This window comes from Saccoglossus kowalevskii, chromosome 1 (assembly GCF_978046115.1).
Source record: "Saccoglossus kowalevskii chromosome 1, keSacKowa6.1, whole genome shotgun sequence".
NCBI classification, from domain to species: Eukaryota; Metazoa; Hemichordata; class Enteropneusta; family Harrimaniidae; genus Saccoglossus; species Saccoglossus kowalevskii.
Window position 1 is genome coordinate 24,810,388 of NC_140641.1, and position 19,650 is coordinate 24,830,037.

A 19,650-nucleotide genomic window follows, 5' to 3' on the forward strand; every position below is an offset into this window, starting at 1 on the left:
TGTGTATTAAATGCTTTTTGTTACCACGGAACAGGAACTATTAGTTTAGATCCTGTGTTTTGCAATTCAAGGATATTGTTTCGACAAACAGTGTCTGATTTTGTTTCATTCTTTGACCTTACACAGTGTTACACCTAAATACACAAGGTCCAGTATGCCCGACAGTCGAGTTGTTTTCATTGTAACCTCACCCTAAACATGACTGAATTAAAATGTCTTTAATAATGTGTCTGCACCCATTCCTAATGATTATAACCATACAAAATTGTGTTACATATCACATTGTTTTTGTGTTTAGATTAAAAACTCTACATTACATTATGTTGTAAATACTGATATCTCTGGCATGTGATAGGGTTTCAAAATTGACACATCGACAATATATTATGTAAAACAATGTATATATCCATTAGTTATCTCACCTTGTTCACCGTGCCAAATACAACATGCTTTTATACCAGTTCACCATGTTTTGTTGTGTAAAATAAATCAACTACTACCTGTGTCTCTCTCTGTTTGTATACAGCAGCCTTGTCTCATTACATCGTAAACTATTTTCAAAAGTCATTGTAAATGTCTTCAAGAAACTTGTGTTATCTACTGCCACAACTGTTCACCTCCTAACTTTGGTATCTCCACATTTTTGTGTCACTCTGCTCGGCATTCATTTATTTTTTTGTCCTTGTTTTTGCTTTGTTTGAAATGTAAACAGTGGAGTCTGAATGCAGTATGGTGTACAACGAATGTGGTCTTATAAATGCAGCGTGTACGTAGACACTATCATTTGTTGTGGTGTACACATGCTTGCTTTACATAGCATCATATGTTCAGTCATTTTGTTTGCAAATTCGGGGTGCTAAGGAAATTTTAAAATATGAATATTAGCCTTTGTATGTGCATGTCCATACTTTTTGTGCACATCAAAGTATGTACTTTCAGTGTATATTTCATGATAGAAAGCTGTCACTGGTAGCAAAATTACTTTTCCGGTATTGTCAGCATTTTCTTTGCATGAAATGCATATGCCAGTACTTTCTGTGCACATGACATGCATATGTCAGTACTTTTTGTGCACATGACATGCATATATCACTACTTTCTGTGCACATGAAATGCATATGTCAGTACTTTTTGTGCACATGACATGCATATGTCAGTACTTTTTGTGCACATGAAATGCATATGTCAGTACTTTTTGTGCACATGACATGCATATGTTAGTATTTTCTGTGCACATGAACTGCATATGTTGGTATTTTCTGTGCACATTTTGTGTATGTGTCAGTACTTCTGTACATGTAAAGGCGTTAGTGTCAGTTCTTTATTTGCACATGAACTCTCTGATCACATGACATGCCTATCTTTTACCCTGGTATACATTTCAGGCATCTGATCCAGACGGTGAATTTTCCATGTGCATGTGATTCTATCATGTCTATATACAACATACACCCGCAAAGTCCATAATCTTCCATTTTTTACTCATATTCTATTTATTTTAGGTTTTTATCATCCATATACTCTTGAACGATGAAACTCTATTCTCTTTCTTTGTTCCTTGTAATATCACAAATTAAAAGGTGGTTGTTATTAAGGTTTTACATATTCATACTTTTTACCCTTTCACTCCAGTCAGTTTTTAACCAAATTGTCAATCATATTTATCGTTTAAGTATTAGGAAATGTTATCTAATTCACTAAAAAGCGTTTTCATTTTGAATATTTTATAGTAAAAAATCCTTGTAATCAACTTTTGCTCCATTATTATCTCTTGAAAATTTAAAAGTCAACAGTTTGCCACCTCTAGCCCCATCCTTTATGCAAGTTCTCTCTGGTGTCTGAGGCAGCTCAAAACCTTGAACAAAAAGCTCAAAGATCCCAACAATTTCCAGCAAAAACTGACAGCAGTGAAAAGAAAACCCTAATACAAAAACTCTTCGCTAATACTAACAAGACTTTATCTTGTAGGTATGATAGACTTTCCTTCCGGTTCCACTCCAAGTCTTAATACTCCAACGTTTGGCAGAAGAAGAATCATATCCGACTATGATGAAAGGCCAGGTGCTTATACCGCATTATATACACCGACTGCCCAACAGTATTGTCATGCTTGAATGCCACACACCCATCCCAGAATCTAATTGTAACAAAACCGAATGTCTTGAAATGTTTGTCAATTTCACTCTCCGCTCCCACACATATTCAACTTGACACTACTGAAGGTACCTCTGTTTACTAACACTGTTTCTTTTCTAATTGGTTATAGTGACAGATAACAACATCTCATCTCTTGCCACATTGCCATATACATGCTGAAGCAGTAATTTTAACAAAATAGATTTGCACAAGTTGCATTATATACTGTCCTTGTTTTAACAGATAAAATTATTGCTCTCTCTTCCTTATTAATGTTTAACATCATTTACTAATCAATGTACTTGAAGCATTTCTTCCTCAGTCAGTGCTGGCCTGTTTAGTAGAAAGAAATAGTATGTTTACCCTTGATCTTGTCTTCATTCTATTGCATTCAGTTATACACTGATGCCACATACACTTGGAACATTGTAAAACGTTTGATGAAATTAGATGTATCCGTAACAGCATGGTTTTCTCATTCTTATCATAATTCTTACTTTTATTTATTGCATGGTTTGTGTTGTTTTAGCAATGAGATTGCAACGCATGATGACCTCGGTTTAGTTCTTATTTTTCTCCTTCACCATCTTCAACTTCTTAGCAGGTGTATAGAGAATTTAATACTGTGCGCAGTGTGTTGGTAGATTTAAATCTGTTTGTTTTTTTTCGATTGGAACCATCAGACTTCTGATTTTATCCTTCATGAAATATTGAGAACCTCCCTTGAAACCACCCTGTAATTGGTGGTTTTACAGCCGTTCTGAGGATTATTCGGACAGTCAGTTAGCAATATATCTTGGAACTTTGCAAAACACGTTGGTCTTTTCCAATCTAGACTTGATCGCGCTGTTGTATTGGCACGCCCACAGTTGTGGTCATTCCATTATCTTGTTAGATGCGGGTAAAACGCTGTTTTCAAAACAACACGTGCTAGTTACCATACATTAACAGGTTATATGTTGTATGCATTCAAAGTGTTATTTTAAATTGTTATAACCAGCTGAGTCCACCTGACATAGCGCAATTTACCAAACAACTCCTGAGTGTTGAGTAACCCCTGGTATTAATGAGCTCGTCGTTGGCGGAAAGGCTCAAAGTGAAGTTTCTTAGCATTGGACGCGCTGAACAGTTTTGAGCTAAACTAAAAGTTGTTTTTACATTACTGGTGCATTATCTATCACATTCAAATTTTATTCTGAGGTAGGAGAGTACGTCAGGGATACATGGACGCAAATTCACCTTGCCGACAACCCCTCTGAAATAGCAATCCTAAACCACGCGCCCGTCAATCAAGTGGCACGGACAAGTCTAGATTGGGCAAAGACCAAAGTGTTTTGCAAAGTTGCAAGTCATTTTGCTAACTGACTGTTCGAATATTAGAATCCACCATCATTGCATTCATAGCACTGTGAATTTGTTTTTATTGCTGTCTAATTTTAGATCCTTCTTTTTCTGTTTTTATTTTGTTTTCTTTCCTCCCGTACTTCTTAGCTCCTGTCGTCCATTTTGATTTCACTGATTTAACCCTGACTCATACTCTCCCAACTATGAAAGCGAACAGCAAGAGAGGTCGGTATTTTATCTTTTTCCTGAGTTTAGTTATTATTATTATTATTATTAAAAACACACATTGCATGGGTTTTTTGGGGGGTGTTTTTTGTATCTGCTTGATAATTTTTAGTTTGCATGTGGAAGGCCTAGTTTAACTGATCCCATTCCAATTTTGATTTATAAAGAACATGAACACATTTCAAGATTTAAAGCAGTCGCTTTTTTTAAGGAGGTTCCTACTTTTTAGAAGCGTCTTCGGCATCGTTGTCACATTCTGTGGATTAGGTGTTTACTGGTGTTAAAACTAATTTGAACATACCGGTACATATAGAGTGTGGTTTGTAAGTTTTGCTGTGATGTTTCATCTTAATTATGCATGGTTTCATAGATGCCAAAAGTAGTACGTTGTTTGGATCAGGGTATAGTACTTTAATATCATAACGTATCCGATCATTCTCGTGTCTTCATTGTTATTCAATGAATTTTTCCGCTCGTTTCGTTGTGTTTTAAAAATTTGCATGGAACTACTAAATTAGCACTTTAATTTAGCAGTACTGGTATATCATTAAACACTAATTTTGAAATACACACAAATGTAAAATTATTTGCTGTAATTGAGAAAAAAAATGAACTTCCAAATCACATGTTGGTTGAACTAAAATTGATTAGACTTTCTTACAAGTCGCCATTTTCAAAAATATAAAAAATAAAAGTGGTGGACTGATCGTAAAAGGGTGTAGTGATCATGAAAAACATAGTGTATTACATGTATTTTTTTTCATGTTCACTTCACCCCAAAAAGGACGTGTATTAAATAAAAAGGAAATTTAGTATAGTCAATGCAATTTTGACCTGCATTGATCAAACTTATGTTGTAAGTTTGTTTATTTTTTATTTGTTTTGGGCACTTCAGTGCAAGCTGGTGGGTGATGTATATTATCGTTATTATTCAAATTACTAATCACTATGGGTTTAATAAAATATATATACCGTATACCAAATTTTTTATTTCAATCTCTCGCATGGTGTTTCATAATTAATGAAAATCATTCCAACCCCACAGATGATGTGGTTGTAGATTACTTCATCTTGCATTTTGAAGGTGTGCGATTAGCGAGTGTCGACTACTTGTTTACATTGACCTGGTGTAGGTATACAAACTGTCGTCTAAAATCATATTGTCTATTTTCTTCCAGGAATCGTGTCAATTGCAACTCGCATGTAGTACTTTATTCTAAATAATTAGTTCATACCTTGTCAATCTGTCATCTCTTAATTAAAGAATGCACTGACTGTATTATAGGGAGGTGCTTGGAAGTTGTGTTGCTAACTAGTATGCCGTTTTGCAGCGATCGCAGTCTCCTCTCTTAAAGCGATCCTAAATATCCCGTACTAAAAAACTAACATACTAATTTCTTGTTATTTTTTGCTTTAATCCATTTTCCTCCTCACCAGATCTAGGATATGCAACTCTACCGCCGCCAGAAGGTTGACTATTGTTCCAATTAACCTTAAACTCTGTTCACATCACCTCCATTGTCATCATTATTATGCAAGCAATAAATTAACAGCCAATTATTCAAATGATAGATCAATTTTTAATCAAATTTAATTGGAGTACTCTAGAACATAGAGGTCGGATCTGCTCAGAACACTGTTTTCTAATTAATGTTTTAGCATGCCATATGTATAGGAAACTTGTGAAATTCTGAAAATATTTTCAGTTTCTGGTTTTCCCAGCTCATATATATCTAGAGTGAAATGTGCAGCTAATCATATCAGTGTTTAAAAATTAAAAGTCTGTGTTGCATCGTTGCCAGTCTGTTTCCCCAGCCCCCCTTTCCCTCCCCTTTCTGTCAAGTCTATAATTGTTTGCATCTGGTCGTAGTGTATTTCCTGTAATTGACACATTGTTTAAGTACATCCATGCATCAAACATTGATGTAAAAGCACATTTTTTATCCCATGCTGAATGTTGTGTGTCTTGAACCTGATCTTAATTCATTTATAGCATTGAATTGTTTTGTGAAAATGATTATTTAAAACATTGCTTTGTCTGAAGAAATCTGCTGTCTTTAAATTACTCACAGAATGCGTCAAAATTGAAATCAACGTCTATCAGTCAGCATACATCAAATCTGTTGGTATATTGACAAGTAAATCTAGTGTACGTTCTTCATTTGTAGCTGCCATAGATGAATCTGAAATTGAGATCCAGACAAACACGTTGAAACCACCAGACCAGATGACTGCCGATAAAATGATGGATCGGCCTTATGTTCAAGATTATCAGAGGCTTGGTTTAGGAACTCCGGGAGCCGGAAGCAGACAAAAAACGACTGAACCGTTCCGGATTTCTGATATCAATCTAAAATATGCAGTGTGTAGAAGGTGAGGTCTAATTTCAGTCATTCCACCACTTCCATATTCTTCGATAATCTGTCCAGAACAACCTGCATATGTACAGTTTATTGTTATAATCTGCGATTGCCATATAAGTATCTAATGTTACATTTCATGTGTCAGTTTATTAATTATAAAGAGAGAACACTACTTTTATATAAACTGATGTTCAAGTACATATCTTTTCTTGTCTATTTCATGCATTGATTGGATTGTTTGATTCAGCTTTTTATCACAATATGCAATTCTTTCCCAGTTACCCGGCTCTGATTGTTGTGCCATCGAATATGACCGATGATAGTATACGCAAGTTGGCGAAGTGTCACCGTCAAAACCGATTCCCGGCAATTTGCTGGAGACACCCAAGAACAAAAGCCTTGTTACTAAGGTGTAGTGGTTTCCATGGCAAAGGAGTGATGGGAATGATGAAGTCATCTGTACAAAACACATCTACAGGTATATTTCACTGGTTTCCTGGGTCATGCCATTTTATTGAGGGGTATTGCTATGCATGCAAACCCAAGGTGTAAATCTTGTGTGCTAAGATCTTGCAGTTTGGATTGACAGTTGTTTTTATCTTTCTCATAGCTATTTAAAACATGCCTTCTGTCAACTTTTAAATCAGAATTACCTCATAAATTTTGCCCTACTTGTAAACTAACATTTAAAGCATATTCTGTATATATTCATGATTGTATATTGTAGAAAAAATCTCCATGCATTAAGATGCAACGCCGGTGCCCTGGTTTAATGTCATACTCATGAGTAAAGTTTCCAGTTTCCTTTTTCAAGAAACGAATTCCGAGAGGCCTATCTTTTAAATGTACTGAACCCTTTCCTAAATGATGGTATTTACGTGAACATAGTGAATTCTTGATTTTACTTCTAAAATTTGACTACTTATATTTCTATTACAATCTGAGCATTCTTCTCCTGTCCCCTCCAATAGGCACTTCAACTGAAACCAGCCGCAGCGTTGAACAAGAGAAGTTCTTCCATGCTGTGGTAGCCAATACACCAGTCGGTAGCCACCACAACACCGATTCATTGGTTAGTTTAAATTCCGTCCTTACTCCTACATCCGAGACATCGGGCTCACCGCCACAAGGTCATGAGAGCCCGCGCAGAGTGCATCATGGTCCGAATGCCATCTACCGAGCAATGACTGGAATTAGAGGGAGTGGTGGGAAAGCTGGAAATACGCTCAAAGGTAACATTTTCCCCAATATTGCAAGAAAGAAAACTGTAAAGGCAACCCCTTTATTTATTTACACTGATGAATATGTAGTAACTATTATTATTTCTATGTTAAAATACACCTCTTCCTTTCTGCAGTGATAGTGACTTTATAGCAGACTTCTTTTTACATGACCTTTGACCATGCAAATCTGGTTCTTGTTACTTTGACTCAGTGTAGCGTGTTTCTCTAAAAATTGATGAAAATACACACAAAAAATGGTTATAATGTTGATTTCATTTTTTTTTGGGGTGAGGTATTTAAGACCATTTTCCTTGCTTTTCCATGATTCACATGGTATTGTCTGAATGCCCAAATTTACTAAAATAGAGTGAGGCTGGGGAGGTAAAAATGATCATACTTAACAGAATTGGGAATTTCAATGCAATGCTGATTATCTTTGCTGAGTCTACTAACTCATGTAGAACTTACTTTTATATTGCAAACCTTACTATTATGGATTGCTTTGCATTTATAAATCTTTAAAATCTAAGCGAAGTTTCTGTCACTGGGATGTTCATTATATGAAATAATTTGATAATAACATGCTCTATGGACTCAGAATTGAAAGGAATATTGTGGATTCTCCCAACTGTGCAATTTGTACATATAAATACCCTGAGTTGTAATGAACATCCCAGACAGGAGAGTGCTTTGTTACTATGTAGCGACATAGCCAGATTTGCATGAAGGTCATAAATATGCATGGTTCTGATTAACATATTTAAGAGTAGCCAGCTGACCCATTGAAACCTCCTATATGTAGTATGTGCACTAACCTTATGTGGAACCTCCGAAACTTTCTCAGGTGATCCAATTTCTATTACCTTATGAAAATGAAAACAAAATGGCTGACACTGGCCTACACCATAGCAACCGCTCTGCTTTGACTCTGGTGGTAAAGATTCAATTCCTTGCATGATATTTCGCAACTATTCTTTGCTTTGTCTTGTCTTATGCTATCTATTGTTTTTTTTTATTTTTGTGTGTATTTTGTTTATGTTCCCTTTAGAAATATCTTTTTTTTCCTGGGTGAATTTAAACTGTAATGTGGTTCATGGAAATAGTATTTGACATTCAATTTGAAGTCTGACACCTGCATAGTATACCTAAAATTTGGGATGTTTATTTATAACTCAAAATTTACATTTGTTGTTAGTGCAAAACAATATCCAAGGATTACGTAATTAATTTTTCTAACTTCTTCACTACTCTTCCCAATCTAAGTAACCTTTCACCAAAAGTCCCTATTACAATGAAACATATAATCAAAATTTTCAATTCTTCAGTCAGAATCTTACATACTCTGTGTTTTGTTCTTCAAATCAACATTAAATTGAATAAATTTAAAGAAAACTAAAAATTTGATGAAAAGAGAAGGTTTGTTTCATTGAAAATCAATAATAGTTAACTATTCTCTCTATTTACAATATTTGTCATTTTATCAAATTAAACTGAATTCAGTGTTTCATTCCTGTATTTTGACCTGTCTAATGTTCAAATAGAAAGTTTCAATAATTCTTTTGTCGATTTTTGTATCTGGTATTAAAGTTGTATTGGTCATGCCTGAATGCACTCAATTAATTTTTAAGTTTAAAATTTGTTATGTGTGTGTTTTTTTATTTTCTTTCTTTCCTTTTCACTTTTATTTTTACCCTCCCGCAATGGTTGACTTGGGCTGCTTTGGTGTATTTTGTTTTCGCACCATATTACATATGTAGGTTTCACTAAATGGGGCAGCTTGAGGATCTCAAGTAGCGGCCAAATGAATAGTGGAACTTTAAATACCGATGTTGGTGCTCGTCTCGCACAAAAAATAGGAGCCGGAGAAAACGGAGCAGATAGCAAGGATGGTGGTCTCATACCAATAGCAGCCAGGAAAGCAGCACTCTATGTCTTTGGAGAGAAGTCACAGATGAAGGTATGTATCATGAAACAATTAAAATAAATAAAAACAAAAGATTTTCATTGATGAAACATTGAGGCACTGGATTCCTGAAGTGAGTTGTGATGGTGGTGTCATTTGTTGGGTTTCATGAAGTGAGTGCATGGGTTATAATGGTGGTGTCACTGGTTGGGTTTCCTGTAGTGAGTGTGTGGGTTGTCATTGTGGTGTCACTGGTTGGGTTTCCTGGAGTGAGTGCATGGGTTGTGATGGTGGTGTCACTGGTTGGATTTCCTGAAGTGAGTGTGTGGGTTGTGATGGTAGTGTCACTGGTTGGATTTCCTGAAGTGAGTGTGTGGGTTGTGATGGTGGTATCAGTGGTTGGATTTCCTGAAGTGAGTGTGTGGGTTATGATGGTGGTATCAGTGGTTGGATTTCCTGAAGTGAGTGTGTGGGTTATGATGGTGGTGTCACTGGTTGGAATTCCTGAAGTGAGTGCATGGTTATGATTGTGGTATCAGTGGTTGGGTTTCCTGAAGCGAGTGAGTGGTTATGATGGTGGTATCAGTAGTTGGGGTTTCCAGAAGTGAGTATGTGGGTTGTGATGGTGTTATCAGTGGTTGGATTTCCTGAAGTGAGTGAGTGGTTATTATGGTGGTATCAGTAGTTTGGTTTTCAGAAGTGAGTATGTGGGTTGTGATGGTGTTATCAGTGGTTGGATTTCCTGAAGTGAGTGTGTGGGTTGTGATGGTGGTGTCACATGTTAGGTTTCCTGAAGTGAGTGCATGGGTTGTGATGGTGGTGTCACTGTTTGGGTTCCTGAAGTAAGTGAGTGTGCGGGTTGTGATGGTGGTGTCACTGTTTGGGTTTCCTGAAGTGAGTGCATAGGTTATAATGGTGGTAACACTGGTTGGGTTTCCTGAAGTAAATGCATGGGTTATGATGGTGGCCCATTGATTAGGTTTCCTGAAGTGAGTGCATGGGTTGTGATGGTGGTGTCACTGTTTGGGTTTCTTGAAGTGAGTGCATGGGTTGTGATGGTGGTGTCACTGGTTGGGTTTCCTGAAGGGTGTGCATGGGTTGTGGTGTCTCTGGTTTGGTTTTCTGAAGTGAGTGTGTGGGTTGTGATGGTGGTGTCACTGTTTGGGTTCTGGTGTCACTGTTTGGGTTCCTGAAGTGAGTGCATTGTTATGATGGTGGTATCAGTGGTTGGGTTTCCTGAAGGGAGTGAGTGGGTTGTTATAGTGGTGTCACATGTTTTAGGTTTCCTGAAAGGAGTGAGTGGGTTGTGATGGTGGTGTCACTGTTTGGGTTCCTGAAGTTAGAACATGGTTTGTGATGGTGTTGTCATTTGTTGGGTTTCCTGAAGTGAGTCCATGGTTACGATGGTGGCCCATTGGTTAGGTTTCCTGAAGTGAGTGCATGGGTTATAATAGTGGTAACACTGGTTGGGTTTCCTGAAGTAAATGCATGGGTTATGATGGTGGTGTCACTGTTTGGGTTCTTGAAATGAGTGTATGGGTTGTGATGGTGCTGTCACTGGTTGGGTTTTCTGAAGTGAGTGCATGGGTTATGATGGTGGTATCAGTGGTTGGGTTTCCTGAAGGGAGTGAGTGGGTTGTGATGGTGGTGTCACTGGTTGGGTTTCCTGAAGTGAGTGAGTGGGTTGTGATGGTGGTGTCACTGGTTGGGTTTCCTGAAGTGAGTGTGTGGGTTGTGATGGTAGTGTCACTGTTTGGGTTTCCTGAAGTGAGTGCATTGGTTGTGATGGTGGTGTCACTGGTTGGATTTCCTGAAGTGAGTGAGTGGTTATGATGGTGGTATCAGTAGTTTGGTTTTCAGAAGTGAATATGTGGGTTGTGATGGTGTTATCAGTGGTTGGATTTCCTGAAGTGAGTGCATGGTTATGATGGGGTTATCAGTGGTTGGGTTTCCTGAAGTGAGTGTGTGGGTTGTGATGGTGGTGTCACATGTTAGGTTTCCTGAAAGGAATGAGTGGGTTGTGATGGTGGTGTCACTGTTTGGGTTTCCTAAAGTGAGTTCATGGGTTGTGATGGTGGTGTCACTGTTTGGGTTCCTGAAGTGAGTGAATGGGTTATGATGGTGGTGTCACTGTTTGGGTTTCCTGAAGTGAGTTCATGGGCTGTGATGGTGGTGTCACTGGTTGGGTTTCCTGAAGTAAATGCATGGGTTATGATGGTGGCCCATTGATTAGGTTTCCTGAAGTGAGTGCATGGGTTGTGATGGTGGTGTCACTGTTTCGGTTTCTTGAAGTGAGTGCATGTGTTGTGATGGTGGTGTCACTGGTTGGGTTTCCTGAAGGGTGTGCATGGGTTGTGGTGTCTCTGGTTGGGTTTCCTGAAGGGAGTGAGTGGGTTGTGATGGTGGTGTCACATGTTAGGTTTCCTGAAAGGAATGAGTGGGTTGTGATGGTGGTGTCACTGTTTGGGTTCCTGAAGTTAGAACATGGTTTGTGATGGTGTTGTCATTTGTTGGGTTTCCTGAAGTGAGTCCATGGTTATGATGGTGGCCCATTGGTTAGGTTTCCTGAAGTGAGTGCATGGGTTATAATAGTGGTAACACTGGTTAGGTTTCCTGAAGTGAGTGCATGGGTTATAATAGTGGTAACACTGGTTGGGTTTCCTGAAGTAAATGCATGGGTTATGATGGTGGTGTCACTGTTTGGGTTCTTGAAATGAGTGTATGGGTTGTGATGGTGCTGTCACTGGTTGGGTTTTCTGAAGTGAGTGCATGGGTTATGATGGTGGTATCAGTGGTTGGGTTTCCTGAAGGGAGTGAGTGGGTTGTGATGGTAGTGTCACTTTGGGTTTCCTGAAGTGAGTGCATTGGTTGTGATGGTGGTGTCACTGGTTGGGTTTCCTGAAGGGTGTGCATGGGTTGTGATGGTGGTGTCACTGTTTGGGTTCCTGAAGTGAGTGCATGGGTTATGATGGTGGTGTCACTTTTTGGGTTTCCTGAAGTGAGTGCATTGGTTATGATGGTGCTGTCACTGGTTGGGTTTTCTGAAGTGAGTGCATGGGTTATGATGGTGGTATCAGTGGTTGGGTTTCCTGAAGTGAGTGCATTGGTTGTAATGGTGGTGCCACTGGTTGGGTTTCCTGAAGTGAGTGCATTGGTTGTGATGGTGGTGTCACTGGTTGGGTTTCCTGAAGGGTGTGCATGGGTTGTGATGGTGGTGTCACTGTTTGGGTTCCTGAAGTGAGTGCATGGGTTATGATGGTGGTGTCACTGTTTGGGTTTCCTGAAGTGAGTGCATGGGTTATGATGGTGGTGTCACTGGTTGGGTTTCCTGAAGGGTGTGCATGGGTTGTGATGGTGGTGTCACTGGTTGGGTTTTCTGAAGTGAGTGCATGGGTTATGATGGTGGTATCAGTGGTTGGGTTTCCTGAAGTGAGTGCATTGGTTGTGATGGTGGTGTCACTGGTTGAGTTTTCTGAAGTAAGTGCACGGGCTATGATGGTGGTATCAGTGGTTGGGTTTCCTGAAGTGAGTGCATGGGTTGTAATGGTGGTGCCACTGGTTGGGTTTCCTGAAGTGAGTGCATTGGTTGTGATGGTGGTGTCACTGGTTGGGTTTCCTGAAGGGTGTGCATGGGTTGTGATGGTGGTGTCACTGTTTGGGTTCCTGAAGTGAGTGCATGGGTTATGATGGTGGTGTCACTGTTTGGGTTTCCTGAAGTGAGTGCATGGGTTATGATGGTGGTGTCACTGGTTGGGTTTCCTGAAGGGTGTGCATGGGTTGTGATGGTGGTGTCACTGTTTGGGTTTCCTGAAGTGAGTGCATTGGTTGTGATGGTGGTGTCACTGTTTGGGTTCCTGAAGTGAGTGAATGGGTTATGATGGTGGTGTCACTGTTTGGGTTTCCTGAAGTGAGTGCATGGGTTATGATGGTGGTGTCACTGGTTGGGTTTCCTGAAGGGTGTGCATGGGTTGTGATGGTGGTGTCACTGTTTGGGTTCCTGAAGTGAGTGCATGGGTTATGATGGTGGTGTCACTGTTTGGGTTTCCTGAAGTGAGTGCATGGGTTATGATGGTGGTGTCACTGGTTGGGTTTTCTGAAGTGAGTGATTGGGTTGTGATGGTGGTGTCACTGGTTGGGTTTTCTGAAGTGAGTGCATGGGTTGTGATGGTGGTGTCGCTGGTTGGGTTTTTTGAAGTGAGTGCATGGGTTGTGATGGTGGTGTCACTGGTTGAATTTTCTGAAGTAAGTGCATGGGTTATGATGGTGGTATCAGTGGTTGGGTTTCCTGAAGTGAGTGCATGGGTTGTAATGGTGGTGCCACTGGTTGGGTTTCCTGAAGTAAATGCATGAGTTATGGTGATGGCCCATTGGTTGGGTTTCCTGAAGAGAGTGAGTGGGTTGTGATGGTGATGTTACTGTTTGGGTTCCTGAAGTGAGTGCATGGGTTGTGATTGTGGTGTCAGTGGTTGGGTTTCCTGAAGGGTGTGAGTGGGTTGTGATAGTGGTGTCACATATTAGGTTTCCTGAAGTGAGTGCATGGGTTGTGATGGTGGTGTCACTGGTTAGGTTTCCTGAAGTGAGTGCATGGGTTGTGATGGTGGTGTCACTGTTTGGGTTCTTGAAATGAGTGTATGGGTTGTGATGGTGGTGTCACTGGTTGAGTTTTCTGAAGTAAGTGCATGGGTTATGATGGTGGTATCAGTGGTTGGGTTTCCTGAAGTGAGTGCATGGGTTGTAATGGTGGTGCCACTGGTTGGGTTTCCTGAAGTAAATGCATGAGTTATGGTGGTGGCCCATTGGTTGGGTTTCCTGAAGAGAGTGAGTGGGTTGTGATGGTGATGTTACTGTTTGGGTTCCTGAAGTGAGTGCATGGGTTGTGATTGTGGTGTCAGTGGTTGGGTTTCCTGAAGGGTGTGAGTGGGTTGTGATAGTGGTGTCACATATTAGGTTTCCTGAAGTGAGTGCATGGGTTGTGATGGTGGTGTCACTGGTTAGGTTTCCTGAAGTGAGTGCATGGGTTGTGATGGTGGTGTCACTGTTTGGGTTCTTGAAATGAGTGTATGGGTTGTGATGGTGGTGTCACTGGTTGGGTTTTCTGAAGTGAGTGCATGGGTTGTGTTGGCGGTGTCACTGGTTGGGTTTCCTAAAGGGAGTGGGACAGGGTGAGTTGTGATGGTGGTGTCACTTGTTGGGTTTTCTGAAGTGAGTGTGGGTCATGATGGTGGTACCATTCGTTGGATTTACTGAAGTGAGTTGTGAGAGTGGTACCACTTGTTTCACAGTACTTGATTTAGATACATGATTACATGATATTTTTGGGGTGATATTTTAACCTCAAATTTAAAAAGCTGTTCTCACTATCTAGTGAACCTGGATCATTGCTCAAAACATTTTATCCATATTCAATGAATAAAGCTTGGAAAGACTGGAATGCAACTAATGTGTGGTATCTTTCTGATTACTTTAATAGTGATTATAACTTGCACAATCTGATTATAGATTTCATTTCTTGTTCCCTTCAGGCCATAAAGAGCGACAACTTTCCGAAATGTGATTTCATCCCTTTTGAATTCTACGAAGTGAGGCATGCCAAGGCTAGTCTGAAGAAGTTGATGAGAGCGTGCGTTCCGAGTACAACGTTGACTGATCCTGAAGTCTCGTTTCACAAGTTAGTGGAAGATGCAGAGTGGCTTCCGCAGGTGAGAAAATGTGAACAAGCGAGTCCAGAGTGAGTGTGTGTTTGTGTGAGTGTGTTTAATGAATGAATATTAACTCAATTTTTTCTACCATTCAGATTCAGAATATTATGCAGTTGGCGGGTGCTGCTGTGGATTTGATGGACATTCAAGGTTCCTCTGTGATGATTAGTATGGAAGATGGAGGTGATTTTACCACACAGGTATCTTGCTCTTTATCTCTCTATTTAGTGTTTTAAGACCTGATGTGCATGTGGTTCTTAGTGGTTAGTGTGGCTGCCAAACATCAGAGAGGTTTTAGGTTCAGCTGCCCTTCTCAGCCGAAAAACAATACATATTGTCAAAATTGTCAAGGTTGCGAGTCTGGCATTCAGTAGGAGGCAGCATAAAATTGTCGGTCCAGTCTGCTGTTCCTGTCTTCAGTGCATGTAAAAAGTCAAAGCATCCTTGTCGAAATGAGTAGCTAATTTTGTGTCTGGAACTTCCCCCTTATTCTATTTCTGTTATTGAGATTTTCCATGTTAATCTGCAGCACATCTGCTGTCACTAATTACTATTTTCACAAAGTAACAAATGACTTTATGTATTGTAATTCTGAGGAAAAATTTGATCAATATCACAAAAGTTGTCAACAACCACAAAATTCACACTTGAATCTGTAAAAAAATTAACATGGATTTGAGTTTGCTGAATACATTTACCCTCACCCCCCTTTGGTATAATATCTGGACCTTGAAAAGATCTTTCAAAAAGCTGTTCTTTAGTTCTACAAATTTATTCCAGTCAGTCCCTCCATTCTGATAGAAATATCTTAAGTACTGTTGCAACTAGTGGTATGTTTTGTTGTCTGACAAGACATGCGACCAATGTATCAAGTCATCATATATGGTCATTATTTCATTAAATATTTATAACTGTTGAACCATAGCAACTTGAAGCAACCTGATCATTGCTTGCAGTTATATTTTTAAATGCTGTATTTGCTCTAAAACACAGTATTCCGTATTCGTACTTCATGCCTCCAATACCTTCAGTACACAAGAGTTCTTTCTAATCTTTCTTTGATTTTCATAGCGACCAACCATCATTTTATTACATAAATTTTCTAATTATAGCTAATATCTGACTTTGTAAATTTCAGGTGATCTCTTTGGTGCAGATCTTACTTGATCCCCATTACAGGACGATAGAAGGATTTCATGTGCTGGTTGAGAAAGAGTGGTTAGCATTTGGTCATCGATTTACACATCGTAGCAATCACACGGTAGCTCATCAAGGAAGTGGATTTGCGCCAATATTTTTACAGTTTTTAGACGCCGTTCATCAGGTAACTTCATGTTAAGAATTAATTAACTGTTAACAAAATTTTGAAACTCAAGCCTTTATTTTAAAGTTGACCGAACATGGATTTGAAGGGCAACGTTTTTTGGAGGGGGTTTAACGTTGTATGTTGCCCGTACTCAAAGTTCAATTAATTGTTAGTTAAAGTTCGGGTTACTAATTTTGAACATTAAACAAAACAAAAAATTTATGCTGCTGATGACTTTAAATTCGGTCAACTGTTAATTAATTAAAGTTCGAGTTAATAAATGTGGACTTTCATCTAAACAAAAATGTATATGCCCTTAACTTGAATTTCTGTTAAGTGGTAATTGAACACTGAGTTACAATTTGGGTGTAGTTTTTGCAAAATGTGGGCATGTTCATCTTTGTAATTTGTTGTTTTAAATGTGTTACTCAAACAAATCAGCATCTCCATTTTTTTTTGCCAACTGATTTCAGAAATCCATTGTTAGTTGCTCTTGCTCTCATTAATCATATTTGCCAAGAAGACGACAATGTTTAGCAGTAAACAAGCTGAATTCAATATTCATTCTATTCATTTTTTTTTTAGGTTCACAGTCAGTTTCCACTCTCCTTTGAGTTCAACCAATACTTCTTAAAATTTATTGCATATCATTACACCTCTGCTAGATTTCGCACTTTTATCTTAGACTCAGAATGTGAAAGATTTGAACACGGTAAGTGAATTGTAATCGTATTATATGAAAGTGAGTACAATAGATTTTAACCATGTTTGAAAGTTTTAGGGATGCATTTGGATGTGTTGGATAGTGTGTTAAATTTTACATTATTTTTGAAAGTTTCATTGTAATCATTGGACGCAGGGATAATATAGAATGTAACAAAATTACTACCACTCATGCAGACCTAACCTTGATAAAATGTTTTTTTGTTTTTTTATTTGGTGTGCGTATTCTATTCACCATGCGTGGATTCTGTTAAATTATAATTTCATGTTACATACATTGTGTATTGAATTATTGATCCATAAGCATGACACTACTGAACATTGAACTAATGTTTGAAGGGTGCCCTCACAGGTTGTACTTTGAAATTAAATATTGCCTATTGTTTTTATTGATTTTTTATTTTCAAAGCCACATGTATTCGTGTATGTGTGTCAGTGATGTAATACAGTGGATCATTCTTTTGTAGGAATAAATGATAGGACCAAATCAGTGAAGCTGGACGAGGGTTGTGTTGGTAATAGCGGTACAAAACCAACTCAGATCAAATCGCTATGGGAATACATTGACCGAATCCATTCAAAATCTCCGCTGTTCTACAACTTCCAGTATGCACCGGTCCGAGATTCGGTACGTGATTGACATTGTCCATAAACTTGGATTAAAAGAATAATTTTCTCTTAGAGGTTTCAGTTGATGGAAATATTATGGAAATGTTGCGCATTTTGTCACAGGAATAGGTGACCAGCCAAGACAAGTAGATCTCTTTGTTCTCTTATCATCATAGTAAAATGACTTGTCAATGGCAATCATGCATGTTCAAATCTTGCATTATCAAAACAACTTATTTTACTGCTATATTCGCTGAATATCGATACAAATACCATATCAAACATGATGCATCAGAAGTGTTATGATACTGCAATGACGTAATGTTTTTTTATTGTTTCATGTAATATATGCACAGGCTCTTGTATATCTTATTTGTTCTCCGAGTAAGGTATGTGATCAGGAGAACAAGGCTCAGAAGAGCTCCACTGATTTCACTAATTAGCCCTTAATGAGGTCCGCTGGATAACAAACAAGTTCAACTGATCAATTTATAGAAAGAGTAACTACATGTACCAGACACAAGGCATTAAGGGAAATTTGTTCAAAGTTCAAGGAGCCATTTTCCATTTGTTTTAATGCCAGTGCGTCAAAGTCAGTGAACACATCTTGTGACTATAATAATATTCACGTAATTTGAATTTCTGACTTAGATTTACACGTAAGTGGGACATGGTAGTTCTGTTTTGTTGGCCAATGTTTTACTTTTGTGAAATCTACGCAAAGGCGTTCATTAAAACAGTTTGTTATTACGTGATTGGGAAAATGTCACTGACACATATTTAATCTTCTGACCTAGATGATATACAGTTGCATAGTAGTTTGTCAGCAAAGTATGATTTCTTATTTTAGTGTGATCCACTATAGTAAGCTTTTATTGGGGAACAACACATTGATTGATGAATAAGCAAACACGTTATTTACACGATGCCAAGAATTATATGTAGGTCGTGCTAAACCCTTGCGCTTCCAGGAATTTTTTATTTGTGTTTAAGTTGTCCTATTTAACAGCAATTTACATTTTATTGAACTAAAACAATGTGTTTTCCATCACTCTAGTCTGCAGACAATAAGGAGGTACCGCATTGAATTTTCAGCTCATGAGTATTCTTGCAGACAATTCACATATAGCACAGAGCTCCTCAAAGCTCACCAGATGACGAAGTAGCTCCTCAAAGCAGGTTGATTTTGAGTATCTCCCTATTAAACACAGACACTTACTTAAATAACAGAGGTGTGTCTATTGTCAAAATGGGTTGTATTTCGATTGAAGACCCAGCATAAAAATAAATGCAATTTTTAGTTGATGTGTGCTTTTATTGGAAATGTACATCTAAAGTGCAAATACAATATTTCTTATTTTTTCAACATGTGCAAGGCCCTGGAGTGTGAAGGTCTTCCTCCTATGCTTCATCTTAAACTTAAGCATGTACCCACTCTTGTTTTTAATATTTGTGTTTCTACTTTACTGCAGGTGTTGAGACCTTACTCTAACATTGCCAGTCTCCGGATATGGGAGTACTATATTAGCGAGGACTTGAGGACTGGATCGACTTACGACAGGGAGGTTGTCATCAAGGCGACAGAACCCAATGAGGAGAATGAAGAAGGACCACTTTTACCATCAGACAGGAGAATACTGAACGTCTGTTATGACAACATTCCTGAAGCTCAGCTGGACATGTTCCAATGGCTCTTGGAGGTATGCTACTTTATTCTAGTTTAAAGTTCCAGTTTAATCCAAATCTAATCTCATCTAAATGAGCATAATTTGTGATTTATGGCCAAAAGTTAGATATTTAACTTAGAGTGAGGTAACCCTCTGCTTGAAATGTTCCTTTGATCACTCAATTGCATATCAATACCACTATGGAAACGAGCGATTTTGGCATTTTCATCTGCAAATTTAACCAAATTATAGCTAGCCCATTCCTTTAATTCACTTGTTTCCAATAGCTTTCTGTCTTTTGATGCCTGTACAGATTTTCACATGAAAACAACCCGCTGGCATCGATAAACAGGCTTGAAAATCATTGCTGTAACTTCATCAACATTTTCTAGGAGTAATAAAATAACGTATGCTTTAGTGCCGTCAGATTAAAACCAAATTTACACAGCTTT

General features: G+C 38.5%; 1 protein-coding gene across 6 annotated transcripts in view; it reads left to right on the forward strand.

Moving 5' to 3' along the window:
• LOC102802858 (myotubularin-related protein 13-like) overlaps positions 1–19,650 on the forward strand; it is a 69,876-nt gene that overhangs the window by 44,930 nt on the left and 5,296 nt on the right. Inside the window, exons 24-36 of one of the 6 annotated variants that reach the window (XM_085499921.1) lie at positions 1,969–2,061; positions 3,628–3,705; positions 5,143–5,175; positions 5,874–6,078; positions 6,347–6,546; positions 7,040–7,300; positions 9,049–9,248; positions 14,717–14,893; positions 14,989–15,093; positions 16,032–16,217; positions 16,785–16,911; positions 17,390–17,550; positions 19,004–19,231. In XM_085499921.1, the coding sequence (XP_085356047.1) occupies positions 1,969–2,061; positions 3,628–3,705; positions 5,143–5,175; positions 5,874–6,078; positions 6,347–6,546; positions 7,040–7,300; positions 9,049–9,248; positions 14,717–14,893; positions 14,989–15,093; positions 16,032–16,217; positions 16,785–16,911; positions 17,390–17,550; positions 19,004–19,231 (2,054 nt within the window). The remainder of the gene's footprint in view (positions 1–1,968; positions 2,062–3,627; positions 3,706–5,142; positions 5,176–5,873; positions 6,079–6,346; positions 6,547–7,039; positions 7,301–9,048; positions 9,249–14,716; positions 14,894–14,988; positions 15,094–16,031; positions 16,218–16,784; positions 16,912–17,389; positions 17,551–19,003; positions 19,232–19,650) is intronic. The other 5 variants (XM_085499936.1, XM_085499926.1, XM_085499941.1 and 2 more) reach the window with 5 other exon arrangements.